This window comes from Bombus vancouverensis, chromosome 7 (genome assembly GCF_051014615.1).
Source record: "Bombus vancouverensis nearcticus chromosome 7, iyBomVanc1_principal, whole genome shotgun sequence".
NCBI lineage: Eukaryota > Metazoa > Arthropoda > Insecta > Hymenoptera > Apidae > Bombus > Bombus vancouverensis.
Window position 1 is genome coordinate 13,270,623 of NC_134917.1, and position 19,539 is coordinate 13,290,161.

At 30.6% G+C, this 19,539-nt stretch overlaps 2 protein-coding genes across 7 annotated transcripts; one reads left to right on the top strand and one right to left on the bottom strand.

Annotated features, from left to right (window-relative positions):
- The first annotated feature begins 370 nt into the window (after positions 1-370).
- LOC117156054 (adenosylhomocysteinase-like 1) lies at positions 371-5,529 on the top strand. Of its 4 annotated transcripts, none has more exons than XM_033332751.2 (11): positions 377-524; positions 2,046-2,093; positions 2,501-2,585; positions 2,677-2,858; positions 2,932-3,256; positions 3,312-3,462; positions 3,541-3,693; positions 3,770-3,935; positions 4,098-4,344; positions 4,420-4,540; positions 4,618-5,529. In XM_033332751.2, exons 1-11 carry the CDS (start codon positions 423-425, stop codon positions 4,622-4,624), a joined length of 1,587 nt encoding a protein of 528 aa, XP_033188642.1. In that variant the 5' UTR covers positions 377-422; the 3' UTR covers positions 4,625-5,529. The 4 variants fall into 4 exon arrangements, with proteins under 4 accessions (XP_033188643.1, XP_033188644.1, XP_033188642.1 ...); XM_033332749.2 differs by having other exon boundaries at positions 378-524; positions 2,665-2,858; XM_033332752.2 differs by lacking the exon at positions 2,046-2,093 and having other exon boundaries at positions 371-524; positions 2,665-2,858.
- Positions 5,530-5,914: 385 nt separating this feature from the next.
- On the bottom strand, positions 5,915-18,819 carry dome (cytokine receptor domeless). Of its 3 annotated transcripts, none has more exons than XM_033332703.2 (13): positions 18,443-18,819; positions 16,129-16,723; positions 15,484-15,783; positions 14,745-15,077; positions 14,506-14,663; positions 14,260-14,431; positions 13,866-14,174; positions 13,630-13,778; positions 12,667-13,558; positions 12,445-12,591; positions 12,172-12,262; positions 12,015-12,084; positions 5,915-11,933 (listed from the first exon to the last, which is right to left on the bottom strand). In XM_033332703.2, the coding sequence occupies exons 2-13, from the start codon at positions 16,706-16,708 to the stop codon at positions 10,545-10,547; spliced, it is 4,590 nt and encodes a 1,529-aa protein (XP_033188594.1). In that variant the 5' UTR covers positions 16,709-16,723; positions 18,443-18,819; the 3' UTR covers positions 5,915-10,544. The 3 variants fall into 3 exon arrangements, with proteins under 3 accessions (XP_033188594.1, XP_033188591.1, XP_076475815.1); XM_033332700.2 differs by having other exon boundaries at positions 12,009-12,084; positions 18,443-18,818; XM_076619700.1 differs by lacking the exon at positions 18,443-18,819 and adding an exon at positions 16,856-16,903 and having other exon boundaries at positions 12,009-12,084.
- Between the last annotated feature and the right edge of the window lie 720 nt (positions 18,820-19,539).

Below are 19,539 nucleotides of genomic sequence, written 5' to 3' on the forward strand. Positions count from 1 at the left end.
TTTTCTTATGAACAAATTATTAAATTATACTAATCTTTTATTCTTATTCAATTAGATGCACAATTTATTACTAAAATTTCGTTCCGAGTTATATAACAAAAAAGTAAATAAGTAAATGTATCACTAATTTGGAAATGATTCCAATATATTTTAAAATAAATAAAAATGTTTTATTTTGAAGACTTTAGAATACTCTGGTAAAATAAATTTAGTTAAAGTAAAACTATTATATCGTTTAAATTATAAGACAATGATCTTTTGGTGCAACTATTATTTATCTAAATTAATCAATTATTTATGAACAGTATGACAGTATCGACAAAAAGCACCTGGTTGTAAGCACATCGTGATTACGCTCCTGCAAGACCATAAAGGCACCACCTGTCGTTGAGTGAACGCACTAGTTTGACTTCGAATCGAAAATGGCTGACAGCGGGGATGCTGTGAATAGTACGTCTTCAGGGAAAGAGGCTAGAAATACCGTTACCGATGGTCCTGTCACCGATCCAGCATCAAACAACAAGGTAGATTGAAGAATGCTATCGCCAAATAATTAAACAAACGGATTATTTTAACTTCGATTTTGATAACGTAAAATCATGACACTGCGTTGCCACGAGTATTGTATTTACCGCCGTATTAGTTTCTGGCTAATTAAATCACTTATAAAAATAAAATATATCTTTTTTAATTTATACTTTCATTCCATCAAAAGACAATGATTTAACAAAGATATTGTACTTTCTTTATTTCATTGTTTTTATGTTCTTCTATTATGTTAAATTATTTGTATTAAGTCTTTCATTTACCTTTATCTTCCTTTACCTGTGTTTTGTTTTTTCTGTCATATTTCAGCCCAACCCTTTCAAGTCTTATGACCACATGTTGCTGTTATATAATACAACACATGGTAGTAATTAATGTATGGTCTTGTATATAACTTCTGTCTATTGTCAAACAAATAACTTCCTTCTATTGTTATTTCAAATTGAAAGATCCATAATCTTGCAATCATGATTCTTATCATAATATACTTCATAAGTATATTGTTAGGAAAACTGGATACTAATCTTATTTATTAATGAAATGTAAATTCTGGTTTATTTATTAAATTTACTGTGAGTTTAAATGTGTTTTATGACAATGTTATTGAAAATTATTGAAGGTTATTGAAAGATATATATATAATACTAAAAAAAAAGTAATGAAAACCTAATTTATAAACAGAGTGAATATATGCCTTTGCCTCAAAAGTATTTTTCCATTTAAAAAACTATTGTAACTGGCACTTTATCGTTGTTACACAATATGCAAATGATGTTATGATAATTGGCATGAAAATTGCAGACAATTCATATACATGAGTTTAACTGATAAGAACAATCTTCTAAAGCAACATTCTAAGTACTTTGTTCTAGATATTGACATTTTCTAATTCAACGTGAAAAAGTTTTTAATATTTTAGTTTTTTCAGACAAAAGATATTTCATTTTCTTCATACATTTTTTAATTTATCATTCCTTTACTACATATCCTTCTATGTATAACAGTACTTTAGCATATTAACTATCACAAAAGAAATTAAGTCTTTTAATATCTTCAATGACATCAAATGCATAATACATATACATATATGTATAACTTCAACTTTGATAATGCAAAAAACTAAAAAGTGATTTGCATGCTATTACACATATTGCCTGCTATCAAGGCGCTTATATTATTTTACATATAGAGCATTATTCTCACAGTAGTCCGTAGGTTCGGTACCAATCACTCATGCATCACTCATTATATGCCTAAATACACCATATAGGCATGGCACAATTAGCACTACTGAACCAATGCATTGAGTACAACTGAGGAATGATTACAAAACAAAAAAAGAAGAGGGGGGAGATACCTTTGTGTACATAAAACTGATATCTTATATAAATCAAGTTTTACTTACAAGTACAACCTTTGGGAGCTTTGTACCTAACTACGGACTGTATTATGAAAATTTGATCCAATTTGAATTATGATGGTGGTTGTTGTGATTTCAGAGCCTAGAGGCATCAAATAGTGCCTTTCACGGCGCGAGAACAAAATTAGTAAGTAAGAATATGTGTGTACAAGACACAAGTAAATTTGTACTCCTTTCCATAGAGCAATCCTTGCAATTTCCTCAGGGCTGCTTTAATTCCTATGACAACATAAATGTGGTATGTGCCAATGGGTTTATCATTTTTGCTTTCCCATCAAATAACACAGTAATAATAAGACGATCCTTTTATCAAAGTGCAGCCAAATACTTCATTAGAGTACAAATAACAAGAACAACATAAAATCAAATGATATTACACCAAAAATCGTCTATATTAAACTGTGTCCATTCTATCAAATAAAATAGCTTTATTTGCATTTTTTCTGTTTGTAGTCCATTTCCATCTGTTGCAGCCCTTTTGAAGATGAGAATTATTCACAATCTCATAATTTATTTGACCTTTTAAATGTTTAGGATTCCAAGTCAGGAGCTTTGAAGAAGTCCAGCCGTTATCGTAGTCGATCTTTGTCAGCCAGTAGCACAGATAGTTACAGTTCTGGTACGAATACGGTCATTACAGTGTTGTACATTTAATTATTGTAACCTGATTATTATTAACGTATCGCGGTTAATTTTAGCATCTTATACAGGAAGTTCATCGGACGAAGATGACGTGTCACCTCGTGAAAAACTTCAAAAAACAGAAAATGGTTTCACAGATTTTTGTGTACGCAACATTAATCAACATGCATTTGGTAGAAGAGAGATAGAAATAGCGGAACAAGAAATGCCGGGAATTATGGCACTTCGTAAACGTGCCGCCGATGATAAGGTATACAAATTATTTACTACAAAAACAAAACTAAGCAATATTAATGTGTATAATAAACAATTATTTCAAACAGCCATTGAAAAATGCTAAAATCGTTGGGTGCACTCATATCAATGCTCAAACTGCTGTTCTTATTGAAACCTTAGTACATTTGGGTGCACAAGTTAGATGGGCAGCATGTAACATATATTCTACTCAAAATGAAGTGGCTGCTGCTCTGGCTCATGCTGGTTATCCAATTTTTGCTTGGCGCGGTGAAACAGAAGAAGATTTTTGGTGGTGTATTGATAAATGTGTAGCTGCTGAAAATTGGCAACCTAATATGATATTAGATGATGGTGGTGATGCAACACATTTAATGCTCAAAAAATATAATGCTATGTTTAAAATGATTCAAGGTTTGTCCATTGTTTCTTTTGCAGCCAAGTAGATAATAATAATGTTAATTTCTAGGAATTGTTGAAGAGAGTGTAACAGGTGTACATAGATTATACCAATTATCAAAAGCAGGAAAATTATCCGTCCCTGCCATGAATGTCAATGATAGTGTAACAAAAACTAAGTTTGATAATCTTTATAGCTGCCGCGAAAGTATTATCGATAGGTAAATCAATTGTAAATCAGTTATTGAAACACACTAAAAGTATCTGCTAATTGCTTCTACTTAGATATCTTATTGCAGCTTGAAACGATCCACAGATATTATGTTTGGTGGAAAACAAGTTGTAATTTGTGGTTATGGTGAAGTTGGTAAAGGTTGTTGTCAAGCCCTTAAGGGTTTAGGTTGTATCGTTTATATAACTGAGATCGATCCAATTTGTGCTTTACAAGCGAGGTAGATAGTTTAAAATAAAATACACTGTATATTACATAAACGATAATACAATTATTCATACAGGTATTCTTTACAGCATGGACGGTTTTAGAGTAATGAAACTGAACGAAGTAATCCGAAATGTAGATATCGTTATTACCGCAACTGGCAATAAAAATGTAGTTACGCGCGAACACATGGATAAAATGAAAAACGGCTGCGTAGTATGCAATATGGGACATAGTAATACCGAAATAGACATTGTACGTTCAAATTTTGACAATATATAACTACTTCCTTTAAAATTCGATTAGATTTTCAACTAGAGTTTGTAGGGAAAAACTCGTATTTCTTATATTTCAGAACAAAAAAAAAAAGAAATATATTGATAAGACATTAAGACTCCTTTAATATGTTCTTAACAGAACAGTTTACGCACGCCCGATTTAACTTGGGAAAAAGTAAGGTCTCAAGTGGATCATGTTATCTGGCCAGATGGAAAGCGCATCGTGTTATTAGCGGAAGGCCGATTAGTCAACTTGTCTTGTTCCAGCATCCCCTCATTTGTTGTGTCGATCACAGCCGCTACCCAAGCGTTAGCACTAATTGAACTTTTCAACGCACCATCAGGGCGATATAAAAGTGACGTTTATCTGTTACCAAAAAAGATGGGTAAGCCTAAAATATCTTTATGTTCCATTATTATTCAATTAAAGTAAGCTGTAAAACAATAATACTACTCGATAGATGAGTACGTGGCTTCATTACATTTACCAACGTTTGATGCACATTTGACGGAACTAACAGATGAACAAGCCAAATATATGGGACTTAATAAGGCTGGACCTTTTAAGCCTAATTACTACCGGTTAGTACATTTTATGCTTCAGTTGGAATTGTCACTTAATTTTATTTATTTAAAATCATTATCTAAATTTATTTCAGCTATTAAAAATACGTGGATAAACAACGTGACACAGTATATGCAATAATCGGAATTTGCGTTTATGAGTATTGAAAAATAAGTGCTTCGTTTTATTGAAGTTTCTTCTATTAATTTTATTTATCTGAATTAATAGAAACGTATAATAGGATTTCATGTTATCTTTAATATAATTCTATTTTCCTTATATATTTCGAAAAGTATTTCTATATGATTCCAACCAAAATATTGTCAGCACTAGCTGCAATAATCAATAACCAGGAGTTATATAAGTAAATATATATTTAGTTAACCTTCACAAGTGTATAGCCATTACTAATTTATGATTTGTGCATGCCTAGAAATACATGTACATTTGTTCAGTCAAATCAAAGTACAAGTTTGCTAAATGATCAGTTTTCCATTTTAAACTGATGTTAAGAAAGGAATTTCCTGCAAAGATCTGTATACGTAAATCATTTCTAACACTACCGATTACGGAATTAAAATTGTTTGTTGCAATTATTTTTATCTTCAGCTACTATCTTCAGTTCTTTTTAAAAATTGCAGTTTTAACATGAATGAATTGTAATGTTGGAAACATATATAGAGAATTTAACATTATAAGATATTGCTTATTGTATGAATAAGTGAAGTTTAATGAGTTATTTTTTGATGAGTTAATGTCTGCAATTATATCCAATAACTGTACTCAGTTTATTTACCAAAACAGCAATTATGTATATTTACAGTTAGTATTTTTGTTTCTAGAAAAAAGACAGTGTAAAAATGAAGCAATCCAAACTATGTACATAATTATTTAAGAAAAATTAGACAAAAACCAACCCTTTTATAATTGGTCATATCATCCGTCGATAGAAAATAATGAAAAAATAGAAATCAAATAAACGTTTATGATGCCATGAACCTAATAACGTTCTTCTTGATTTATATTTTCTATTCCTTTCTACTGTGTCTTATAGAGAATAATATACTTATTTGTTGAAATTAAAGAGTAAAATGTGGGGATTTATATTTTTGCGTTTTAGTCTTATTGTTCATTTAAGCTAATTTGATTACAAGATTTGATATAATAAAGTTAAAATTCAAATGTAATCGATTTACTAAATATAGAAACTATAGTCAATGCTTTATATTTAAATGAATATAATTACGGTAAAGGGAGAATAAAAATCAATACATTAACATAATGAAGCTCAAATAAAGACTTTGTATATATACACGTTCAGAAATTATTAATATCGTAAATTGAGAACAATGAAGGAATACGTTGTAGATTAATAAGTAAAATACATCACATCGATATAAATGTAATATATTTCAGTATAATTATTATAAAGTAATAGCTCCTGAAGCGCTTATCGACAGCATCGATTGAAAGATAAAGTTTTACAAGAATCCTTGTATTTTTCTTTCGATCCGTATATGAGTATTGAAAAACAAAACAACTTTGGGATTGATCGTAAAAATGAACCTATACAAATGGCAAGGCTCAACGGCATGGCATACATATAATGGCATAACAGCAGCGATCTACAAAAAGCGAACTTAAAACACAATTTTGTGTTATAAAGAAATAAATAATAAAACCAAAAAAAATGTAGTAAAAATATATTTTACAATACTCTGTACAAGATCTTATTAGAATTAATATATAGTTAGCTCGGTGTAGATTGGTTACCATGAGACAGGCTATTCATCCTGGAATACTGTTATCCGATTTCGCTTTGCGATTAATATCTTTTATTATCACCGCGTATATGCATTAATATTACTAATCTTATTTGCGATATCAGAAAGTTACTTACTTGCGAAAACAGTCCGGCCATTATTTTAATATATTAATTTCGAAAATTCATTTATAATACTATTTCCAAAAAAGATATGAGTATTACAGTATTCCACGATTAATATTAGCAAAGTTATTATTAACGCGGTGTCTGTACATTTCTGCAAAAAAATATCCCGATGTTTTTGAAACATTCATCATCAGTGCAAGTGAAAATTATTTTGTTTACAAACACTAACTTCGTTCAAAGATTAAATGATTATTGCAAACGATCAAAACTTTGAATTTTCGCAGAAACAAACAGGCACGTGTAAAATATGTAGAGCGAAATTTTGAAATCTTCCTTTCACTACGTCAACAGTAAATACTTCAATCAAAATCTGATAATCTGCATTAATAATTCACTCCACTCTAAATATATATTAAAAAAAAAATCTATGATCAGAGAGCCCAGATAGTAATAGTTCTTTAACACGGTTATGTTACACGTAAAAGAAGAAAATAATTAATAATATTTACATATATCGATTATATTTGTGAATCATTGCAATAAAACTGTTTCGCACCACATAAAATAATTTTATACCAATTAGTTTCACCCTTTTGATTTCATCAAATTTTCTGTTACACTGAGCTCCCATAATGTTGATGAGAATATATAACATAAACATTATAGACATCCTAACAAGCTATTTAACTAAATTATACAAGGGCTGTTTGATTACATAAAAAGTGGAGAAAAAAGAAATTGCGAATATACGCGTTTTATATATGCCTCCTGGTCTCTGCAAGGCAAATTAATAATCGATATAAAGGTAAATGTTTAATAATAGAAATATGTCTTACACGTGTCACGTAAATCATCGGTATATCTTCTATATATATATATATATAAATATATATATATATATATATTTATATGTTATACATACATATATATATATATATATATATATATATATATATATATATACACACATATATATAAATCATTCAAACCACAATTCCATTGTTTAAAACTTTTTCAGATTAGGCTATATATATATATATATATATTTATAGTGCGCAATAAAGTAGCTTTTTTTCATTTATAAATATGTAACAAAAATAGATAATAATAGATATATTATATGTACAATGTAGACATGTAAAACCTAACAAAGTAGATGCGCGCTTGGTTACTTTCTAAATCAATCTAGAAGCCTTTATCGTGAAAAATACTTAATTATCTCAACATGAGCATATTTCAAAATTTTGCGTGCATTTATGCATTTTGCTTCTCGTTTTACAAAGACAGCATTATTATTTATATTAATTAATCATTTTTTCTCGTCCTGTTACTTTTCCTTTACACTCTACCATTTTATTTAAGGATCTTCTTTGAATGAACGATAATTTTCAAACAAATCGATCGATAATACAATTTTGTTCCAAGATATCGAATCTAGATTCTATACACGTACTTTCAAACAGTTTGTGTTCACGTTCTTATGTAAAAAAGAAGAAAACATCTACGTTCCCGAATGCAAAATTAAATCGGATGTATTCACGACACATCGACTACGTCAACACAGACTCTAGTCCATTGTCATCTAATTTTTTTTTCCTAATTCTTTTTTCAACTTTACCTAATATTTTTACGAACTAAGCAGCATTTTTACAGATTACACGCGATTCATTAAATATTAGCGGCTCCTCTCTTAGTAACAACAATATAACATACGAGTATACGTAAGCTCGCTCCAGAAAAAGTTCCACGGATCTATCGAGTTCCTCCGTGACACTCATTTGAATATCGTTTCACAAGGCCAAACAATGCTTTGAATTACATAATCTAATCTCCATCGCTTTTTTTCTCTACACTTCAAAGAATACTTTCAACAAGATGGTTAATGAAGCTTATTTGATCTTGTAAAACGATTCTACTCCAAAAATCCTCCCAGGCCTTTTTTTGTACTGATATACATGTGTATAGTATACTAGAATTTAGTTGTTCGATTGTTCAACACGAGATAAAATGCATACGATCTTATCCAATCGCTACAAATGATTGTTCGTTATAATAGGAGAAAAATAAAATTTTTCTCCTTCTCTTTATACTGTTCTCTCTGTACTTGATAATATAAGTTTGTATAAAAATTCTTCGACAGAGAAATAATTGCAAACATTGATCAGTACAATAATTAACATAGTTGAAATTATAATAGTTTAGCATTAAATGATATGTCGACAAATATGAACAAATTAACAACATATTAATGAAGAGTCGAGGATTAAAAAGAATTTGTTTAATAATTGATCGTAAAGTATAAACAATAACCATTAAAAAAGGCCTGTAAAAACTCATGTACCCCGTCAATGACTAGCTTAAGGTATTATGCATATATAATATATGTATATAATTTTGCTTTGTTTTAGCATAAATGTTTCAATGGCATTGCATAGTTCCTTAAAATTTCTGCAAAGTGGACCGTTTAGTTACAAGATATGGATTCTAGCATATCTTGATTTATTCAATTTTGCTGACTGACCAAATTATATATTCGAGACATGTATGATTCTGTATCTTTAAAATAATTTTTGTCAAAGATTTTAAAAGAATTTATTCACTGATAGAAGTTGACCTAAAAAATGTTAAAGGTTTTTTTCTATTTACAAGATATTGAAATTCTGTTAAAAGATTTTTGTGCAGTCAGCAATGATATTTAAAATATAAAAGCTAAAGTATGTTGTTTTTGAATCCATTTTAATTACTTAAACGTTTTCAAATGCTAAAGAAATATATAAGAAACATGCAAAATCTAATTGGTTTCAAAATTGCGATTTGATTAGCCTTCCCTTATCTTATTATCCTTGACCCTGTACTTGTTGCCATAGTTTTCCTTTTACTGCATACTTTTTATCAATCATTGCTAACGATAGTAAGGTACTACAGGAACGATTTGTAAATTATATACACAGATAAACAAAGTACGCATATGATTGTAGTTCAACGAAAAAAATCAACATAATCTTTTTTGTACGCAGTGCATGATTTTAACAAACGAATGATTCAAAAACCGATAATTTTTGCCTCTTACGATATGATCGTGAAAGAGACAGAAACTAACACAACTTTTAATATTTGCAAATAAGCAACTCATAACTGCAATTTCTTTTTTCTGGATCATAGATATTTGTTTTATTCCAAGGATCGATTAAACATTGGAATAATACAAATATCTGTTTCTAGATGTATAGTTCGGAAATTTCATTGAGATTAAAAAAACAGTTGTTCAATATGTGCATATTATTATCATGCATGATAGGGCGAAAGAATGCATTTGTAATTCACGATATAAAAGAATTTAAACGAAACATCATTGAAAATTTTCAAATCGTTTTGAACATATCTCGAAATATTAATACTATTACACAGAGTCGATTAAAAACCTCACAATGATTAAATAACGGTCCTTCTACAATGAGAATTATTATACTACCATAGATAGCGAAAAATTTGATTGTTCGGACAACAATGTGTTGTTTGTCGATTTATGTATGCCACATAATTTACTTATAATCTATAATCCTTACGCTATGGCGTTGCTAGTGATTTTCACATCACATTGCACGATAATGTATATGATACAAAAGTAATTCATTTTGTACATACTTTCACAAATGAGGGTGTTTCATATTCGATGTGTCCTCGTATCGAATACATATATCGTATACGATACTCTTCATTTGTTAATTTTCATTTCTCTCTTTCTCTTTAAACAAATTCTTTTCTTAATTCAGTCGTTGAACCAGCATTGAATCATGCTGTTTTGTATAGGTTCCTAGAAAACACTAAAATTTTAAACACATCGATGTGGACACATGTAGACAGAATATCGCGATGTTCATATGTCTCATAGCATGCACGTTTTGTGTTCCAATTTAGCATTTTTAAGATCTCCGATCTAAATACTATATTTGTAAAAACAAATGTAGGATTTAATTGTCATTGACTACATTTCGAAGCACCTACAAACGTAAAATCGTATTGCACCATAGTTCATTAGAAAAAACGTTCCTACATTGAAGAAAGTTCAAAGTGACAAAATACACAAGCTACACTGCCACAATCAATACATTTGCGCCTTTTTTCTTTCATTAAATAGTACTTGGCACAACAGTCACTTTACTGTATTGTTCATCTGACTGTCCAGTAGTAGTTTGTGGCAGTGGCTTCTCAAACCTCTCATGCTGTACATACGGTGATGACAATGTCGACGTTCTATGTTGATCTAGCTTTGGATTCTCTGCTATGGTAACGTATCCAGTACTCTGTTTAGTCGTAATTGGTTTGTCTGCATCCAACTTTGAGCTTGGCTTCGTACCACTGGTTGGCCAATACAGAGGATACCCTGTCGTAACATCTTCTTCGGTTTCGTTGTCTATCACTTCTGAGATAGGAGTTTCCGATTTTCCCCTTTGCTGTTGTTGTAGCATTTGGAATACGGAACTTGCAAGGACATATGGTTGCGAACCACCGGTCGTAGAAACTTGAGGTACAGTAGTCTTTTGCGACGAGTCTAACGTATCTGCTTGAAGATTTGATTTTTTCGAGACTTCAGAAATTGAAGACACGGAAACGTAGGGTTTCGACGAGGAATCCAGCGTAGACGGCAAAGTAGTTGGACTTGCGAAAGAAGACACGAACGGTTTGCTGCATGAATCGGTCAAAGAGGTGGCTGCAAATGGAGTAGACATCGTGCTCCTTGTACTATCGATGCTGCTTAAAGTGAACGGCTTTTTTAATGAATCGATTAAACTTGTTTGCACATATGGTTTAGAGACTTTGTCAGAAGTTGTGAACGGAGTCAAAGATTCTAATTTTGATTTGTTCGACTCCGCAAATGTTAATTCATCTAGATCATGTAGCGAATCGATAGCTTTTTTATCCTTTTGGTTCTGCTCCAAAGATGCTAATGTTATGTATGGATTTGTGGGCTTGGGTTCTGATTTAATAGGTATTAGTGTATCTGCAGTAGATTCCGTTAAATCACTGTCATTCTCAGACTTTGCAGACTGTGCAGATTTAGGAACAGTTCCTATAATACTATAGCTCCCTGCAGTTGAAGTTTCTTTAGGAACAGGACTTGGATTACTGGACAGTTCTTCTGATGATGGCATACTAATGTACCCAGTCGAAGACCAAGTATGTTGTGAAGTTGTGTAGCCTGTACTGTCAGTTAAATTAGGCGTAGATCGTGCCAAAGATAACGTGTCTCCGATGATGGGCTCTCCGGATTTTGCAACTTTTGCGTATCGTTCGCGAAATGATGAGTGTCTCAGGCGAAGACTCGAAGAATCTGAATTCCAAGCTGGTGTTTCAAGCAATTTATTGGGTGAAACCGGCATTGGATCTATCTCCGTACCACTATCGCTTGAAACCTGAGAATCTGATGTTAGTGAAGAAGTAACAGATTCTTGTCCACTTGAACAACCACTGGAATCAGCAGAAGATTGACGTATATGTTGTTCTTTATCAAGAAGTGTCTGTAACAAAAATGCATAAATATAAATAGAAAATACTAATCTTCTATTACCAATACGATCAATATATTCTTGTACCTGTACCATATTTGATGCTAATCCTGGTGGTAATTTAACTTCTACATCTTGCATAGCTTTACACTTCAACCAAATACTGGAACAAGTAAAAACATATGTAAATGAGATTATATTTATTTTATAAGATGTTTAATATATATATTATCTAGGTGGTTATTCATACCGTTTTGATAGATGTAGACAACAAAAAATAACTATTATGAAACTAAATCCTCCTATCACCCATATCATCGTCCACACATTGTACGATGGTCCTATAATGAATGAATAATGAAATTGTTATACACATACATAAAGAAAGAGGTCCAATACATCTTTTATTTCTCTTAGTAAGTAAGCCCTATAAGTATTGGACCTCTTTTTTCTTATCATCCTTATAATTGTTTTAACTAAGGAACTGAAGAATAAAACGAAAAACAAAGAAATTAAGACTTACCTTCACTATAACAATTTCCCTCACCAGGATTAGACCATGGGCCTTTTAAATGGATATTATTCGATGCAATGTTAACAGCTCTTACACGAAATTGATATAATTTTTCTCGCTGTATAGATTTGCAATCAGGGATAGGTAATCGAGCTTCTAAAACATTTATAGAAGAAATGTTAATAAAAAAGGCAAAATTTTAAAAAATATATTTATCTGCTAAAATGTTACCTGTTTTAGTACTATTTTGTATTTCACCATCTTTCGAAGATATCTCATAGTAATCTAAGTGTCCAGCGGCGTATTCGGGTTTATTCCACATAACGATCACTTGGCTAGAATTCATAAAGCGCACATTAGGTACATTAACCATTCCGGGTGTACCAATTTTCGTAATCTTGCGAATTGTAGGCGATTTGACACTGCAAGATACAGTACATGCGGCTACACTAATGTTATAATATTTATGCGCTAACAGATTTTTCAATTCAGTTTGTGTTGCGTCTTCAACTTTTTTCGCGTGTGTGTTGTAGTAAACTTCGTAATAGCGCAATACACCATTCATTGCTTCTGGTGGTCTCCATACAATGCTCATTGTCGTATTTGTCACATTTATAATTCTTACGTCCTGTGGAGGAGTTGTTGGTGCTGCTTCAAGAGTTGTATTATACAAAGGATCACTATGCAATCCTTCTCCACTTTTTGTTAAAACAGCGACAGCTAACATATATGTTGTATACGGTTTCAAATTGTTTACAATGCCATGGATAGTGTGAGAATCGGCTTTTATCGTTCTATTAAGTTTCGGGCCTTTACAATTCAGATCATATGGTGAAACAATGGGACAATAATAAATATTAAATCCTTCTACTATTCCAATGCGATCCGAACAATCTAATTTCCAACCAACTTCAATAAAGTCAGAACCAATTCTATTTATCCACACAGACTTCATTTTTCCAACTACTTTATTATGTATTACAGTGCATGATGCCCATACCATACCGCTACTACCTGTGTTCGTATTTGCAGAAATTGCAAATTGATACACTTTGTCGGGATCTGGTACAGTCATATTATAAATTGTTGTATATTTTGATACATGTACCCAATCTAAATAACCCTGCAATCACCAATTTTAGTATCAGTAAATTTTTTCATTACCGAAGCTATCAATAGCTAATAAATACATACAGTGCACTGATAAGGGCGATCACGTTCATTATCGCACCAAAAAATTGTATAATTTGTAATTTCCTTATTCATTTTGGGTGGTTTCCATGATAATTCATATAAGCCTCCATCAAACGCAATTTTTGTAAATGCTATAGGTTCGTGCGGTACTGTAATATAAATGCATTATTATTCATACAATGCACATGTATATTAGTTGAGCATCACAAATTTTCATTCGTTTGTATTAATCTTACTTTGGGATCGACTAGGTATAAAAATCTTAGCACGTTCTTCATTTATTCCAACAATATTTGTCGTAACAATTTCGAATTTATAATTATTGATACTAATTCCCTTGAATTTAGCGTATGTTCTCGTAGTTTCATTCGGAACAAGAGACACATTTCGTCCATTTTCTTCTACGCGATCAATCTCATACTTGAAATTATCACCATTTTCTAAATATTGTGGTATAGTTTGCCAGTACAAATATACATCCCTGCTAGCACTGTTCTCCGCTATTTCAAAGCTTCCAATATCGGTTTTTGGAGGACGGCCAGGTACTAAAATACCAAATATATAAAAATATAAAGAATATTTCGGGAAATACCTAGCAAAAAAATTAAAATTGCAGGAAACGCAACTTACATCTTGGTGGTGTTCTAAAAGTAACATCACTAAATTGACTCCACTTATCTTCCCCAGTCGCAACAGCACTTTTCATAAAAACTCGTACATCATATACAGTATTGGCATACTCCAACCCAGTAAGATTATAGTATCTCTTATGCACGTGAATATCATTTGTAATATTGATTACCTAATATAAGATTGCATTAGTAAATATGTTATGCTTCTAAACAAAATATTATCTTAGTATTTATAAATCCTCACCTGCCAGGTCTTTTGATGATCCCATTGGTTTTGATACTTAATTCTATGATATAATCCAGGTGGAAAATTCTGCATTGGAAAAGGCACACTCCAGTGCAATAATGCACTATCAACCGTTTTATTAATAACTGATAAATTAGCCGGTTTCGCAGGGATAACTAAAATTTATATATTTACATAATGCTGAAAATGGTATTATTAATATATCAATATTACATGAAAAAGTAATAAATACAAACCATGAGCAAAATGATGAAACTTATATGTAAAACTGGCATTTCCTAGAACGTTATTTACGTTCAGTATAAATGTATAATATTCATAGGGTTGTCGATAAATTGGATTCGTTGATGTATCCCACAAGCACATATTTGGCTTATCATCTTTGTCCTTTTTATCATCTTTATCTTTCGTTGGACATGGATACAATTTTCTACCTCCTGCTCTTCCCGGTAATTTAAATACGATCGTAAAAGTCGTTGTAACATAGTTTTGGACTGGTTCCCATGAGCATATCATAGTTTCCCAATTATAAGATACGCAACTGAAGTTTTGAGGTTCTTGAGGTTTAACTGTCAATAATTAATAAATAGATTATATTATATCTTACCACTATAGAAAATGCTATATTAAGAATGCTTATAAGTAACTCTTTGTATAAAAAGGTTAAATAAGCTTAATAAAATAAGCTTTTATATTTATGACAAAATGATAAGATATACTTATCTTAAATGATAGTTAAGCGTAAATTCCAAGATACAAAACATATTAAATGATATTCCTATAATTCTCATGAAAGTAGGCACTGAATGCCCACTCTTGTTTTCATGAAATGCCTTTTAGCCTATTCTGATTAAGTTTATCTCAATGACATAATTTTATGAGTTTGTATAATATATATTATATTAAATATAATCTTTAAATTAAAAGATGCTATATTATTTTTAAAAAAAACTTGCAAAGTAAAAAAGTACTTACAACCAACTACAACTTTGTTCAAACAAACTGATTCCAGTTTTTTGTAGTGATTATTTTGTAATCTTAGTCTACAATAATACATATCTTCTGCAGGTGGAGGTTTTTCTACATCTAGTGATATTGTAGTTTCATTGATAATTGTAATAAATTCTGGTTCCATCTCCTTTTGATTACGAAAGAATACAAGATCTGAAGCATTTTTTCCAGGAAATTCAGCATCCACGAAAGATTGATTCAATATACATAGTATTCTTAAAGGTTGACCATATTCAAGTACAATATCACCTTGTGGCCAGGTCCCTTGAAAAAATAATATTGTAAAATTAAGTTCAAAATAAGATTTCATTATCAATTAATTTATTATGCATATTTCAGATTAAATATTTAGTAGAATATACAGTAACTTTATCCTAAATTTTAGCCTACACTGTACACCTAGTGTATTATATATAGATATATACATTTAGTACCAAGACTAGAATTCCAAAAGGAGAAACAAGATGCAGGAATTATTTATAAACTCAACTGCAATAGAAAGTTACAAATACTTCAAAAGCATGAAATTAACTGCATCTAGTTGTTTAAATTCATGAATACATGTTTCTTTTAATTAAAGATTAGAAAAGTTTTTACTATAAAACTTACTTCCAGGTGTTTTCAAACCAACTGCACATTGATTAGAATCTGCACTGCATATTGTTGCGCATAATGACAGAATAACAAAAGTAATTAAAAATATTCTCCAAAAACAATTCTTCCATTGTGTACCAACATTTTTTGTAACTAGTAATGACAAACTTTTATTTGTTCTAATTCTCCATAAATTATATATAGAACACATATAACTTTGTGAGATTTGTTTGTGTTGTTGACAATGCATTATATCACAATTATGATTAGAATCAACACTCCCACTTAACATGCTATGATGAACTGAACACGTGTCAGATAAATATTTAATAGTTGATGAAAGTTCAGTTGTGTCACAAGGATCATCTTCTATCCTGTTGATAACATCTACCTTCTGGCATAGACTGATATTTCTTGGGACACATGTATTATCTTCACATCTCTCTGAATCACAGTACAAATTCTCTGTCATTCTACTTGCATTTGAACATCTAACAACATCATCATGCTTTGATGCAGCATTTTTAAAATCTGATTGTAAAAAGTGAGACATTTCTTGCTGAAATTTTTTGGGATCTGTTCTGTTTGAAGACATCTTGCGCTCCCATCACTGAAAAAGATAAGAAAAATAAAATATTACTTTAAAATACAAATATTAATTTAAAAATATTTGACATTTTAAATTTAACATTAGATTAAAATAATTATATAATAAAATTAAAAATTAAATATTTTAAAATACAATGCAACAACATGATTCCAAAGCTAAGCTATAACTAAGAATGTTTAACTAAGAATGGTTAGAAGCTGAATGTAAGATTGTAATTAATGAGATAGAATATATGTCTCAAATTCAAGGTCATGCAGTATCACTTCTACATTTTTTTATTATGCTGTCAATAGTTCCTTATAATATTTATTTTTTACTGTATGATAAGTTAATAAGTTAATACTAAGTAATAAAATGAAAATATTTATATGAAGAACATTACGAAGAACTGATTACACAATCATAACACAACATATTGAATAATATAGTGCCACAGATATGTGCTGTATATTTTATATATGTAGATGTAGTGAACAATACTTTTGTATTCTATGATGTATCATAGATGCATACTAAATGAATGAAGGAACAAACTAAAATCAGGGAGATAACTTGCTCGGATACAAGATTGTAGAATGAATTATTCATTAGCAGATCGAATACTATTGTTTGACATAAAGGTGAAACAAAATTTTGGGAGGTCATACAATTCCATCTTTAAGTAAACAGTTATTTTTTGTAGTTATTTGAGTAAACAGACCTATTTTAATCTACACATTAATCTTTGAAGTTATTAAAATTTTTGTTAAAAGTTTTGTTTTATAGAAAGCTTTACTGACAAAAAAGATTTACATTTTATACTACTTAAAATTCTATATGACTCATAATAATAATTAGAGAATAACATGTACCAAAAGGAAAATATTAACACAATTTCAATAAATAATATGTGTGAAAACCTAAAATAGTTAATATATATAAAGCTTTATCATTTAAAAATGTTACAATGCAGTAACTGTAATTAAATCAAATTGGAGTAATAGCAATGAATAAAATAAAAATTAATAATATGTTTATGTAAGGTCTATTATATTATAGATATATTTTTCGAATAATTTTAATAATCATAAGCTGTGATCGCTGTTATTTACTAGAAAAATAATTATCGGAATAATAGGAAAACTGATAACTTGAAAACGTAATCAGCTATCACAGTCGCAGTGTAAGTGAGAAGAAGAAAAAAAGGAAAGAATATGTATATATACACACACATATAGAGTTATATATATAAAATTTCTACACGAATTATTTACTATAATAGGACAGAGTCATTTCATCTATAAAACTAAAAATCTCTCACAGATAGTTGAGAATCATATCGAGCTAAAACCATTAAAATCGTTTATTTACGAACATACACTATGTCCACAGCGTAACGCGTTCCATGTAGATACCCATACCTCGTATTCTGTCTTGTTGCGTGTATATGCTCTGTGTGGTAAGATTGTGTGTGATCTCATGAATGTTGGTCTAATATATGTACATAGCAGAAACGCACGAAACAATGTAACAAGGCTTGTGCATTGTATATACCATTTATATATAATACCATGCAGCATGTTCGAGAGCGTAGAAAATATTTATCTGATTAACAAGGGAAAATTAGATGATTAAAAAATCACAGCATTATTTATAGAGAAATCGACCAATACGACATATTTCGTCAGAGCTGGGAAAGTCCAAAGTAGTCGCGAATACCACTCGTTTTCGAGTACTTACCGTCAGCAAGTAGTCGACGAATTTCTGCAGATCCCTCATTGCACTTCCATGTATTCTAAATCGTCTCCACACTATTTCACTGAACTTAACACTACGGGCGGTCGAACGTAAACCCGTTTTATCCGCTAGGTATATCTTCTGGTTACCGTAACGCGTTCAAGACTAATACTCGAGACTCGAGACCTCGTGAACTGCTAAAATAGTCGGCACGGTTTCACGGGTTGTAAGTTCCATCCACGAGTCGCAGCCGCATAAATCGGCCGCGTCACTTCATATTTGCGAAAAAATTCTGTTTACATTCGCCCAGAGGGACCCAGGAATAAATATATATGATACACATTCTAGGTAAAATACGTGCGATCAATCGACAGTGCTGCCAACATGTCAGTGATCCTTTGTGAAAAATCGAACGACATAACAGGAACGATTGCACAAATCTATTACATAATTCGGGAAAATATAACATTTATATGATGTTTCTGATTATTCTGTTTAATTATTTCAAAAATGTTAGAACATAAAAAGCATAAAAAACGCATGTTTTGAATGCTGTAACTTGACGACATTGACTGACGTCATACGACGTCAAGCACTGCATTCTTGGAAATGTAGGCGCAGGCTTCATAGTTGACCGCGATATCTTCTAATAGGCGCCATTCTCGAATTCAATTAGACAATCATATTTAGATATGTACAGATATATTTTTTTAGTATGTTATAAATGAGGTATGAATTTCTGTCTAGTATTTATATATTCATACTTTTAAAGAAATTGACAATTTTAATATAAAATTAATTGTATGTTGATGAAAAATTAGTCTTTCGTCAACAGATAATAATAAACATTTGAAAATGGATTCAATAGCTAAGTGTACATCTTTATTCTCGACTTATGTATCAATAACGACCCTATAATAAAATTCTAATAATATCGATATTTGAAATTCGGTATTCTTATTAGAATTAGAGCAATCAACAATTACCGTTAGTAATAAGGAACTTATACCATGTTATATATCTGTTTATAATAAATATAAAATGTTGCAGCAAAATTATAAAGTAATATAAAGTAACAGATTTCATGACTTAGTACTTTC